This window comes from Pectinophora gossypiella, chromosome 29 (assembly GCF_024362695.1).
Source record: "Pectinophora gossypiella chromosome 29, ilPecGoss1.1, whole genome shotgun sequence".
Taxonomy (NCBI): Eukaryota; Metazoa; Arthropoda; class Insecta; order Lepidoptera; family Gelechiidae; genus Pectinophora; species Pectinophora gossypiella.
In genome coordinates this window covers 2396953-2411287 of record NC_065432.1, presented here as the reverse complement: position 1 = coordinate 2411287, position 14335 = coordinate 2396953, and the positions used below count along the sequence as shown (strand labels likewise).

At 39.7% G+C, this 14335-nt stretch overlaps 1 protein-coding gene across 10 annotated transcripts in view; it reads left to right on the top strand.

Moving 5' to 3' along the window:
• Nucleotides 1–14335, top strand: part of LOC126379371 (nuclear factor erythroid 2-related factor 2-like) — a 128143-nt gene that overhangs the window by 59521 nt on the left and 54287 nt on the right. For all 10 annotated transcript variants that reach the window (XM_050028103.1, XM_050028102.1, XM_050028101.1 and 7 more), the window contains exons 6-7: nt 9701–9822; nt 10646–10735. In XM_050028103.1, coding sequence (XP_049884060.1) covers nt 9701–9822; nt 10646–10735 — 212 coding nt within the window. The remainder of the gene's footprint in view (nt 1–9700; nt 9823–10645; nt 10736–14335) is intronic.

Here is a 14335-nt window from a genome sequence, read left to right as displayed (position 1 = left end):
TTTCCGCCCTAGATCACATCGTCACCTACCATCAGGCGAGATTGTGGTCAAACGGAAGCCTATATTAGTTTTTTAAATGTTGTTTTTTTAGAAATTTACCTGTTTTGATATCATTTTTTATTCATTTTCGTCTTTGATTTTTGATATAATAATAAGACTTTTTCTTTTGGCTTCTGTGGAAATATACATATTGTTTTTTCACGTGAATCGGGTTTTTGTTGGTAGGTCGCCAATACATTGACTATCGCGGATTCACTTATGAAAAAAAGGAAGTTGAAACTTATTTACTTATGTTTTGTCTGTGTGGAGGCCCAGGTTGTCCCAAGCGGCATGAAATCCCAATCGCCCGACAGTTATCGATCAAAGATGACAAACCAAATGACAAAATATTTGATGCGCCCAAATCGCTCTTTTTCGCATTTGTAACCTTATAAAAAATCGATTCGATAAGTAAAATGTATGACATACGTCCGTGGTGCCAATTCCTGAACACAATTTTTTGTTTCTCTCGTGTAGTTTGTGAGGTCAGGGTTACTATTGAGCCGCCAAAGGCCCCTGACATGACTCATATAACGACTTGGTACTTACATCAGTAAGTAGTTACCGGGACCAACGGCTTAACGTACCACACACAACACAATCTAACTTTATTTTAAGTTACACCTGTCATTTTCTTATCCCTTGAAAAAGAAAGGGACGGTTAATCGAGAAGCATAAAAATTATGGAACACACGTCAATTTTAGGCAGAAATCTAAAAGAATCTGTAAAAACATTAAAAATATTACATCGGCTCGAATTGCCATTGTTAGATTAGAATAAAAAATATAATATTAAATAGTCTTTACATTACAATCATGTCAACATATTAATTTTATAGATGTCAAAAACTCCTCCGTGCTATGAAAACTTTAAAAAATAAATATCTCAGTATCTGACTCTATCTATCAAAACAGAAACATCAAAATATATTATTTGAAACATTTTACCTACAAGACCTCAGCACTTAAAAATAACCTCAACATTTCAAAACGCGTCCACCGCCATTGTTGTCCCAGAAAAAAGAAATAAAAATTAAAAAGTAACAAAACGTTTTAAAATGAGAACGTCCCACACGTTCGGGAATTCAAAAGAGGTACGTCTCAAGAGGCTGTCTGTGGTCGAGGCCTGTGCCTGGGTATAAAAAAAGAAAAATAAAGCTCTGTATTGAATAAAGTCGAGCGGAGGTGTCTTATGATTTTATGGAAAAGTCGGATCTGTTTAGTGCATTAACCCTTTGGTGTTCAGTCATGAGTAATATCATGTACCCACTTTAGAACCCAGTCGAATTATCATGTTTGACATTTAATGAGACTTACAGTTCAATTTGTCAAAAAAGTTAATGTGACATGGTACCTAAACAACACTTTATTACACACATTTACAAGAAAGGAACTTTAAACAATTGGGTAAAGTTGACCTTATCGCTAAAAGCGACCTCTTCCTTCATTAAAAGACATCGTTGAAGGACTTTAAATATATAAATCACTATATTCTTTGCAATATGTATTTTTTGTCTTTACTAATCCGCTCGCAAAACCCTAAGCTAATATAATAGGTACATAACCTTATCCACATCAAGGGTAAACCCAATAATTTTAATTATATACTTTAGCATTAATCATCTGTCCCTAAATACCAAAAAAATACATAAAAGTATTTTTTATTTTACACGCGGCGAACCACAAAGCTGCACAGGACGAAACCGCAGCATGTAAAAAAAGTAAAATAATAATAAAAAAGAAACAATCGACATCCCGCTCTAGCGCGGAGCAATTTAAAATTTGGAACAAAAAATGTTCTTTCTATCTCGTTTTAATTCATGTGTTGGAGAGCGATAGAAGATATTCGGGTCAATTTGAAATTGGAATGTGGCTTCGTGGGACGGGACGCAATTTAGTACTTCAAGATGGCGGACTAATGAAGCGAGATTGGAACAATTGTTTCGAAGAATTAAATTGATATTGATGGTTCTTATTGGTCGACTGGCAAATAGGAGTCATTTTGTTCAATATAACAATTTATCTTTGTTGTCATGCGCTTAAATATAATTTTAATGTTATAAATAAATTAAAAAAAAAGCTTTAATAGATTCTGACAAAAAGGGTTGAAATGCAATGGAAATTAATTTTAGGAAAGGAACTTATTTTTAACATTTTTTTAGACTACAATACCAATTGCGATACAAGTGGCTCAGTCGCCCCAATAGGGATTACGGGCGTGTATTTGTATCTTTCATCGTTAGATTATAAAAATATATTCATCTTCTTTATTTATAGGCTGTAAGTTTATCTTTTTCCTTTGCCTATGATCGATAAAAAATAAATTCGTTCATACAAAAGACATCAACGAGTACTCAAAACAAATATTTTATTTGAAATATAAATTAATTATGATTACTTACTGCAAAATATTGTGAAATATTTTAAACTGTTCGGTTTTAATGTAATTTTACTCTTTTATTATATTATATATAGTTATACTATATATAGCTACAAACCCATGTACTCACTGACATAATTGTTCTCCCAGAAGGAGCGTCGGGGGGTAAAAATAATGTATGAGAAAAGTGATCGGGACCTCCCGGTGAGTATGGGAAAACTTCCAGATCTTGGAAAACTGCTCCGCATCAGGGGGACACCCCACGGCCTGGCAAAACTATCGCACCTGGAACGATTCTTTTTTCACAAAACCTATTTAATTCTTGGTCAAATTGTATTGTCGTTGAAAAAAAAACAAAATGGCGGAAAAACAAGATGGCCGCCATACAAAATTTTATTTTTCCGGAAAATGTCTCGTGGGTAAAAACTGTGTATGGGGGTGTAATCGGAACGTATTGTTGAGTATGGAAATACTTCTCGATCTTGAAAACCTGCTCCGCATCAGGGAGACACCCTACGGCCTGGCAAAACTATAAAACCTGGAGCAATTTTTCTTTCGCGAAACATATTTAAATCTTGGTCAAATCCAATCCCCGCTGAAAAAAAAACAAAATGGCGGAAAAACAAGATGGCCGCCATACAAAATTTTCGTTTTTCCCGAAAATGCCTCGGGGGTAAAAATGATGTATGAGGAATGTGATCGAAACATCATGTTGAGTATGGAAATATTTTTCGATCTTCGAAAGCTGCTCCGCATCAGGGAGACACCCTACAGCCTGGCGAAACTATCGCACCTGGAACTTTTCTGTTTTCACGAAGCCTATTAAAGTCTTGGTCAAATTTTATCGCCAGTGAAAAAAAAACAAAATGGCCGAAAAATAAGATGGCAGCCATACAAATTTTTGTTTTTCCAGAAAATGTCTCAGAGGTAAAAATGATGTATTGGGGTGTGATCGAAACATCATGTTGAGTATGGAAGTACTTCACGATCTTTGAAATCTGCTCCGCATCAGGAAGACACCCTACGGCCTGGCAAAACTATCGCATCTGGAACATTTTTGATTTCACGAAACCTATTTAAATCTTGGTCAAATTTTATCGCCGGTGAAAAAAAAAACAAAATGGCGGAAAATCAAGATGGCCGCCATACAAAATTTTCGTTTTTCCTGAAAATGCCTCGGGGGTAAAAATTGTGTATGGGGTTGTAAACGGAATATCACGTTGAGTATGGAAGTACTTCTCGATCTTTGAAATCTGCTCCGCATCAGGGAGACACCCTACGGTCTGGCGAAACTATCGCACCTGGAACGATTCTTTTTTCACGAGGCCTTTTTAAATCTTGGTCAAATTTTATCGCCGGAGAAAAAAAAACAAAATGGCCGAAAAACAAGATGGCCGCCATACAAAGTTTCGTTTTTCCCGAAAATGCCTCGGGGGTAAAAATGATGTATATGGAATGTGATCGAAACATCATGTTGAGTATGGAAATACTTTTCGATCTTCAAAAGCTACTCCGCATCAGGGAGACACCCTACAGCCTGGCGAAACTATCGCACCTGGAACTTTTTGGTTTTCACGAAGCCTATTAAAGTCTTGGTCAAATTTTATCGCCAGTGAAAAAAAAAACAAAATGGCCGAAAAACAAGATGGCCGCCATACAAATTTTTGTTTTTCCAGAAAATGTCTCAGAGCTAAAATTGATGTATAGGGGTGTGATCGGAACGTCATCTTGGAAAACTGCTCCGCATCAGGGAGACAACCTACGGCCTGGCAAAACTATAGCATCTAGAACTTTTTTGATTTCACGAGACCTATTTTAGTCTTGGTCAAATTCTATCGCGGTAAAAAAATGGCGGGAAAACAAGACACGCGAGCAGCTTGCTGCGAGCGAACCACGCGACATCTAGTTTATAATAAAGCTGAAATCTTAAAAAAATAATAATAAGAAATGTATGGTCTGTATTGGGTTGGTTGGCAGATTAGAAGGTCAGGTCAGAAAAAACCGGACCTGTCAAATCTTCAGGTGAGGTACCTAAGCGGGCCTTGTGAAAAACGGGATCACGCTAGGGAGATTATGATGATGATGAATAACAAATGTTTGGTATTAGGTACTCGCCCATAACACCTTTTAAAATAACCCGGGACCGCCGGATCGTGAGCACAACGCTCAACCACTAGACCACGGAGGCCGAAAATTTTTTGATTAATTTGAATATTTGGATCTGAAAACGAAAAGCACTTACATTTCCGTAGACTTTCAAAAAGATAATTATAAAGATAAAAGGTTAATTTCTTTGTTAACATTTTAAGCTTGGGAAATGTTTAAGTGTTAAGTATTGTGTAAGTCGAGAACTTTTTTGCTAAATTGTAATTATTTTCGCTAAGAGACCATACATTGGTACTAATAGTACGAAAGTAAGTTTTGTCTATCTGTTATCTTTAGTAGTTATGGTGGTTACTACTTACTGATGTAAGTATGTAGTCGTTACATGAGCCATGTCAGGGGCCTTTGGCGGCTCAATAGTAACTCTGACAGTAGGGTTGATGAGGTTGGTACTCCACCTCACAACCCAGACGAGAGAAGAAATTATAGTTTTACGTACTTTTTACGTACAGGCACAATTCCTGGGGCCTGTTTCTTAACTTACAATTGTAAATTACAACGACAATTTGGTGTTCATTACGTAGCTTATATGAAACTGCAAAATATTTGGGATCACTAACTCCGCAATGTACATTAAATTGTCATTGTAATTTACAATTGTTTTATTAAACAGACCCCTGGAAACCACGTGATATCAATTTCATTCAAACACAGTGGTTCAAAACCCGAGCCTAGATTCGAACCTGTGACTCTATAGGATGTAAGTCACGGCTAACAGGGCTTTATCGGATACACCGGCATCAACATAATTCTTCTATCATGTGGGTTGTGAGGTGCAGTACCAACCCCATCAACCCTGGTGTCAGGGTTACTATTGAGCCGCCAAAGGCCCCTGATATGGCTCATGTAACGACTACTTACTTACATCAGTAAGTAGTAACCGGGACCAACGGCTTAACACGCCAAGCACGGATCATCTTAATTTCGGACAATCTGGTGATCAGCCTGTAATGTTCTAATCAAACTAGGGATAAAGTGATTTTTGTGATATGTCCCCACCGGGAATCGAACCCGGAACCTCCGGATCGTGAGCCCAACGCTCAACCACTGGACCACTCACGAAGGATTTCATGAATTGAAATTCATGTAAGCGATGGGTTACAGAGGGACTCGTTTGCCTGGACCACGGAGGTCGTTTTTGTAATTATTTCTTTTATTTTGGTGCAATAAAGTGTATTTGTATTGTATTGTATTGTCGTTACTCAAAATAATAACAAATATGTTCTTGAACCGAACACTGCAACAATAATATTGCATAACGAACTATAGTTTCGTTAACTATAGTAGCCTTGACAGTGACTCGCGCCGAAAGTGAATTGATCCATAGATCAATCGAGCCATAGATCATTGGTAAATCCGTCGCGGTCGGCCATTGTTCGGTTTTTGTTGTCAAGCCGCGCCGTTTCCGATTTGAATTGTCTCTGCTTAACACTGATTCGACTTTATGTGTTTAAATTCATGTTTGTTTAATAATTAATATCATGAGGTCTCCAGTGGGTCGATAACGATAAGCGCTGATTGAGGGAAATCGTCGACCACGCCGGCGGAGTCGACGCTATCGACCCGCTAAGGTCGATTAATTCTTTCAAATATTTTTCCTCTCAGACGACGCCCTGAGCCGAGGTTCTCGCCCAACAGGGCACCCTCAGGCCTGTTGTCTTAAACGTTGTACCGGGTGAGAGCCTTCAGCGCTCCCCATTTGTCCGGCCAAGTAGTTAATGCCATCTGCGGCAAATTTACAATAAGCAAAAAAACATAAAAGGTTACCAGTATTTGTGCCAGGTATGTGCAATAGACTCGCCTACTATTACTTGGGATTTAAACATAGGTGGCCAGGAGAGGGTGAATAACTGTATATACTGTACACATCAGCCTACGCCTTCGGAGATCCAGGCGCGATGTTGCGTTCACAACACATTGCCATTTGCCAAACTTAAGTCCTAAAAATCACGTGATATCAAAAGGTATATTATAAATAGGTACAATCTAAAATACATAACCTAAAATTAGGCGCGGCTCAGAAGTACCTACGCGCGAAAATAACGCACGCCGATTGGTCGACCGTGAAGGTCAAAATGGCGGCAAATTCGCGCAAAACAATTAAAATACTCTTTTTTATTTTATTTTGGACACCGGACGGAATGGAATCGTAAATCGATTATATTGGCATGGTTTTTTTATCACGTGTACTTTATAAAGGTTTGAGACGGAAATTCAACAGTTTTTGTGTTCGAATGTACGACTGAATCTGGGTTTTCCTTGTGTTAAAAGTCAAAATTTTAAAAGGCGCATTTGTTTTTTTAAATAGTTTTTTTGCGTTCGTTAGGCAACAAAGCCAAAAACACCATCAAAAATAAGATTTGGGGAAAAGAAGCTGCAAGAAAATCCTCGGCACACGGCCCTAGACATTCTTTAAAAACATAAAATATTGTATAATACGACTTTGTAATTTGGTTGCCTAATAACAACGAAATAGTGTACCAAAAGTGACGACTTGTAATCCAATAATACAAATTCATTTTTAACAATACAATTCGGTAGTTAAACCCTGTCTTAGTATCTTCAAGTGCCGTTACAATTCTACTGAAAAAAACTGTCGCCTTCTCGCTCGGACAAAAAAGGGATTATACCCTTAAAGCTTTGTCTAGTAATTTTAGTATTGTGCCACTGGTAATAGTTAATACACTTTGACAGGTTGACGTTTAAAGTGTTAACTTTTAAATCTTGTGGATTTAATAAGTGTTAATGATAAGTCAGTAAGTAAGGTCAGACAGGCAGTCAAATCTATAGGTTAGGTAAGCGGACCCTGTCTAAAACGGGAGATAATGATGAATAACATTCTCTCTCTCTCTATTTAAGAGCTGCTCGGTGGAGTAACCGCCATTCCTCTCTTCTTCCCGCCAAAACCTTCACCTCCCGATACGACACGACCTGCACCTTCTCTTTTATTTGTTTCATAAATGTTATCCTAGGTCTACCCCTTCCTCTCTTCCCTTCAATTTTTCCTTCTATAATGTTTGTTATAAATGAATCGTGTCGTATCAGGTGGCCAATCATATTTCCTCTCCGATTCTCTATAGTCTTCAATATGGTTCTCTTTTCTTCAACTCTTTCCAGCACTTTTTCATTTGACACCATTTCAGTCCAGCTTATACCCTCCGTCCTTCGCCAACACCACATCTCAAACGCTTCCAATCTCTCTCTGTCTCTCTGTGTCATAGTCCACGTTTCACTTCCATAGAGTGCAATGCTCCAAATATATGATTTAATAAACCGTTTCCTTATTTTTAACATAACATAACATAACATAACAAATACTTTATTGCACAAACAGGAAAAAACAAAATACAAAACAAAAGAGAAATAGAATTAGTACAATAGGCGGCCTTATTGCTAAGTAGCAATCTCTAATGATATGTTTTTGGTTTTCAAAATGTATTTTTTCCTGTTAAATGCTTGTTTGGCTATTGCAATTCTGGCTATTATGTCTTGTGTGCATCTAGAGTCACTATTTATTATACTTCCAAGATATTTGAAACTATCAGCTCTACTCTCTTGAAACTATCGAATAACATTATAAGGGGGTTAAAATGGCCACATCGAAAAAAATTACCTGAAAAAAAGCAATGTTACTATTTGGCATTTGTTTCAATTGCGCACTTACTTTTATATGCGCAAATGTCAAATTGCAATATTGCTTTTTTTACGTAGATGAATTGCTTCGATGTGGCCGTTTTAACCCCCCTGTCTGCCTAAAGGCTAGGTATTAAAACTCTTTTTGCATAACTTTTGCGTCTTTTTACATTGGGACTTTTTTTTTTTCAAAACTGGCTTCAAGTTCTCTTGTAATTACTCGTAGCTCTGCCGACGTCTTTAGGGATCGCACTTAAATTGTTTCTGTCTTTAAACAACTGGCCACATCGTCACACCTTTAAAATCTTAAAGCGATTATCGCTCGTTACAAAAACTCCATTCAGAGGCTACCAAAAGGGTTGCCAGCCTTTTATCTTTTGTCTATTATTATTTTTTTCCTGTGGTCACCCGACTAGCCACTGTTCGGCTGCTCTACGTTTAAAATTTGAAATGATTTACAAGAGTTTTTGCGCGAATTTTTGCGAAAATATTACAGTTGTAAATCAATCAAGCTGTTTCAAAGGGCCGCTAAGAAGCGGTGTGTGTTTTAAAAGGAGAGGGTTGCGGCTTTGAATCAAAAGTTGAAATATCTTTATGGCAACGTTTGATTTCTTGTATATTTGTTAATAATGATTTCGCTCATTCGGTGCGACAAAGTCATAATTCGCCATAGGCGCCTGACATGGCTCATGTAACGTAAGGACAAACAATGCATAAACTTCTTTCAACCCTAAGGTTGCCTGGCAGAAGTTGCTGTTTAGCAATAAGGCGGCTTATTGTGCTTATTTTATTCGTCTGTACATGTCCTGAGTAGGGAATGCAATCCCGACTCAATATGGCAAATTCGAGATCCCGCGGGATTGGAAATATCAATCCCGCCAGATCCCGAAATTTTCGGGATCTCGTGTAGTCGATAAAAAGATGTAAAGTCAGGATGGCTGAAAACGATGAAAACTTGCTCGTGATAAATCAACTAAAACCAAATATTTTTGAAAAAAGAAAAGAAAAACCTTTATTCTTCAATATTACTAACTAAATAAGTAAGTTTGATTTGGAAATCAGCATAATCAAAACAAAAAAGTATAATTCAAGGAGATTCGCCCAATCCCGTCAATGTCGAATGGGATCTCGTCATATTAGTCGGGATTGATCCCGAAAAATTGGACGAGATCTCGCGAGATCGGGATTGCATTCCGTAAATACATACATACATAAACTCATGCCTATTTCTCACCGGGGTAAGCAGAGAAGCAAGAGAAGTGTGTCAGGATCGAAGCAAATGTAATTCTATTGCATTCCGTAGTCCTAAATTTATGTTTTTGTGCAATAAAGAATTATTGATTGATTGGTTGACTACTTACATCAATAAGTAGTAACCGAGACCAACGGCTTAACGCGCCTTGCGAAGCACGGAATATTCACTGCACTGTTCCATTACTTAAACTAAACCATACCGATTTTAATTGTTTTGTTTTCTTCATCAAGGCGAGTACGTGCTTCAGGGCGAGCTGCCGCGCGAGCTGGTGGGAGAGTCGCGGTTCGACCTGCTGGAAGAAGCTTTGCAGCTGGTGGAGCTTGGAGACGACGTGAAGGATGACCCGCCTGAGGTCAGTATCATTCGTATATCGTATATCAGGAGGGTTAAAATGGCCACATCGAAGCAATTCATCTAAGCCTCTAGAGAGACGGTACGCATTTGAACTGCAATCCGACTGCCAAATTGCAGTTCCGATGCAGTTTGAATGCAGTTGACACGACTGCTATAGAACTGCAAACCAAACGGGCAGTCCGACGGCAGTTCAATTGCAATCAATATATATATATATACCATTTCATGAAATAGAATATCATTCGTTGGCCACATCATGATGTGGTTTGGGCAGATCAATGAACACAAAACGTTTAACGATATGAACAACTAAATGCATGATTACTTTATGATATGGCCAAACGTTGGCAATCATATCGTAAAATTAGTAACATTATCCACCGGTAGTGGCGCTGGTGTCGATTATATTTAAAACTTGATTGATATTATAATCGATGAATCAATATTACTTTTCAATTTTCCATATCGATTAGGTAAATAATTTTGAATCTAAGAAATTAATCGACTATTCGCATTTTTATTACACCACTTAACATGAACACCGCCTGCATTAACGATATGGCCAAACGTTGATTGACATATCATTAAACGTTGACGTTTCAACGATATGGTCAACTTAAGTTGGCCATTTCATGAAATATGACCATTTCATGAAATAGTTGAACACATCATGAAATGACCAATTCTAAGATCTGGCCACGACACATACATATGCATAATGCATATACATTATATAACTTAACATTTAAAGACTAAAACAATATTAAACTGACGAGATTATTGACTGTATGGTGCCTATGTTAATGGTATTTTCCCCGCAGGCGGTAGAGGGCAGCAGCAGCGCGGGTGCCATGCTGCACCCGGCTATGCGGCACGTGCCGCACCATCCCCTCGCGCACTACCACAACCAGGTATGTACCACATGATTACACCATTAAGCTTCGTTTAGCTTAGACAACCAATCTCTGTAAAGAAATCTCCATGGCACATCTTGTTACAATCGGCGTGTAAAGATACTGTACAGTCACGAGGAATATAATGTACCCACTTTAGGACTCTGTCGCACTAACATATTTGACATTTAGTGAGACTTACAGTTCAATTTGTCAAAAAAGTTAATGTGACATGGTACCAAAGTGTATACATATTAATGCTCGTGTACAACTGCGTTCACTAGATTTTGTTTTTTTTTTTTTAAATAAGTTCTGCGATAGGTACTCATCAAAATGTGTCAGGTACTATAAAAAAAACTACTGGATTTATAGATAAAAGAAAATTAAAAAAACAATGTTTTTATAGATTAAACAGTATAAAAACAATGTTGCCAGTAGCTACAGCGAGCAGTGCCGACAATTTGTCGAACATTCATTACTATCGTGTGATGGATGAGCTATCAGCGATTATGCGAGGGCTCAAGGCACAAGCGGAAGCAGAATTTAAAACCACTGCACGCAGGCGCACTGTGGCGCGCACACACTCGCCACTTTTTTTTGCATGTTGTTTGCCGAGGTTTTTCTTGCAGCTTCTTTTCCCCGGCTATACAGGTTGTGAGAAGCTGCAGTAGTTTTAGGCGGATGAGACGTTCGTTATGTAAAAATTGACGATTCAAAGTGTAACTATGTTACCTACAACGCATTGGCGCTTCTGCACTGTAAAGTCGTGAAATGTAAATAATAATAAAAATCTCCCATCAGCGTCCACATAATACCAGCGTCGTGATTCACGCCGCGACTTGTGCTGAGTGAGGCCCTTTTATCTCAGAACGTCCACCACCACCTTATGATCATTCCAATGAAGATCCTCTATGATTCTTTGTAAATGTTCAGTGTAAATTTTAAATGATGTTATTGTCTTTTTTGTGTGTGGCGTCCTTTTAAAGTAAACACATTCTAACACAGAAAAGTGTTACACGAAACATAAAGTTGCAACTTCCAGCCAGAGCGTCTAAAAGACGACATCGAAGTATTTCATCTAACATAAATAACTCATAACATAAACAGCCTATATACGTCCCATTACTGAGCTGTCCTCAACCAGAGGGGGTATGGAGCATACTCCGCCACGCTGCTCCACTGCGGGTTGGTGGAGGTGTTTTACGGATAATAAGACCAACGGCTTAACGTGCCGTCCGAACCACGGAATCATCTTAGTTTATCGGACAATCAGGTGATTCAAGCCTGCAACCAAACAAAGAATTAATTCACCTAAACAAGCAATATGGTTTTTTTGTTGTAGATTTGCGTCATATGACATTAACTACTTGGCCGGGCAGATGGGGAGCCGACGTGGTCAATGATTTCCATATTTCAACGCTTATCACTATCGATCCACATTCTTTCAAATATAATCCTTTCGGATGATGCCCTGAGCAGAGGTTCGCGCCTGAGCACCCTCAGGTCTGCTGTTGTAAATTTTGTACCGAGTGAGAGCGCTCAGCGCTCCCCATTTGTCCGGCCAAGTAGTTAATGTAATACGGCAAATTTACAATAAGTCATGGAGAAAATCTCATCACTTGCGCACCACCCATCGTGTGTGGCATCTTGCGGCTTGACGTCATTTATCATCACCATTTTAGAGGATTTCGAACTTTTTCTACAAAGTTGCAGGTTACGTGTCCTTTGATTGATTGAAGTCTCCCTTCGGGCGAAAGAGGAGAACATCGTAATCACCAGCGCCCGCACGACCCAAGATGGGATCAAAATCCAGGTCCCGTCATCTTCTGAGCATAGAAAGCTCACTTCGATTCTGAAAGGTAGAGGAATACAATTCCATACCTACGCCCTCCCGGAGGAACGTATCCTCCGTATTATTCTAAAGGGAATCCCTAAGGAGTGGGAAACCACTCTTGTTAAGGAGGACCTTATTAAAAACGGTTTTCCGGCTCTCGAGGTGCACCGTATGCACCGCGGTCGTGGCCAAGTCCCGTACGACATGGTCACCGTTATATTAGAAAGGACGGATGAGGGCAAGAAGATCTTCAACCTGAAGACTTGTTGCGGTCTATCTGGCCTTAAAGTTGAAACTCCCCATAAGGGAGGCCCCCCAACGCAATGTCATAGATGCCAACTTTACGGGCATTCTAGTAGGCATTGTCATGCCAAGCCTAGGTGCGTAAAGTGCCTAGGTGATCACGCTACCTCGGATTGCCTTAGAGGCAAAAACGAGGTGGAACCCCCTAGCTGTGTGCTGTGTGGTCAGCAAGGTCATCCTGCGAACTATCGCGGATGCACCAAGGCTCCACGCACCCACCATAAGGTAGCTCAACGAAGGGCAGCCCGCGCTGCAGCTTCCCAACCCGGTCCCACTAAGGCCCATATGGCCCCTTCCTCGCACTCTACTCGCGATTTCCCGGCTCTGCCACTCACGCAAACCAAACTCGCGCCACAGCGTCCATCCGCATGGATTCGTCCCCCGGCAATCGTCCGACCCACAAATCCGCTCCGCGCCCAACCTAGTAGCAACTTAGGTATTCCTGCAGCCACTCTTGCGCCTCATCCGGTTCCTGCGATGGCCCCTCAGGCCTCTGCGTTTCCTGTCAACCAGTTTAGGGAATTTAGTATTCTCTTTAAGTCGGCCCTTAGTCAACTTGACAGTTTATTAGACTCCCTGTCCCAATTTAAAGCCTAATAATGGATTGTACGAATAAAAGTAGAGTCAAACCGCGTTCCCTTACAATAGGTTTTTTCAATGCTGATGGCATCTTAGGTCAACGTGCAGAGATTCACGAGTTTGTAAAACATCATCAGGTAGATATTTTATTAGTGCAGGAATCTTTCCTCAAACCCTCTAATCGCGACCCCAAGATGGCGAATTATAATTTAGTGCGAAACGACAGGATCTTTGCGCCCAAAGGGGGCACTCTCATTTATTATAGAAAGTCACTTCACTGTATACCTATAGACCCGCCTGCCCTCACTGACATTGAGGCTTCGATCTGTCGAGTGGGCATGACAGGACATCAGCCAATCACACTAGTGTCGGCTTATCTATCTCCTAATAACTCTAAGAGGTTACTTAGAAGTGACCTCGAAGCCCTCTTTAATCTCAGTAATTCAGTCATAATTGCTGGCGATCTTAACGCTAAACATCTTTCTTGGAGTTGCTTAACAACAAACACAAGAGGCATGGTAAACTTACGTTTATGTTCTATAGAAGTACTACACGAGTTACAATCCGACCACCGACCTGTTATATTAAAACTAGGCTCCCGTTTAGACGCCCCTGATAATCCAGCAACCCCTAAGACAGTACTGGACTGGGAGAAGGTGGCCGAAGGCCTCCAGTCTTCTAGTTCAGTATACTTAGATAGTATCCCAGTAGAAATAGCCTCCTTAGAGGAGGCCTCGACAGCTATTAACTCCCTCACGGATCACGTGAGGTCGGTTTTGAATGAAAGTTCAAAACAGGTTCCGGAGATGGAAGACCATCGCTGGAAACTGCCTACCGATATCCGTGATCTGCTAACGGAGAAAAATGCAGCCACCCGCGCATATGATTCCAATCGCACCGAG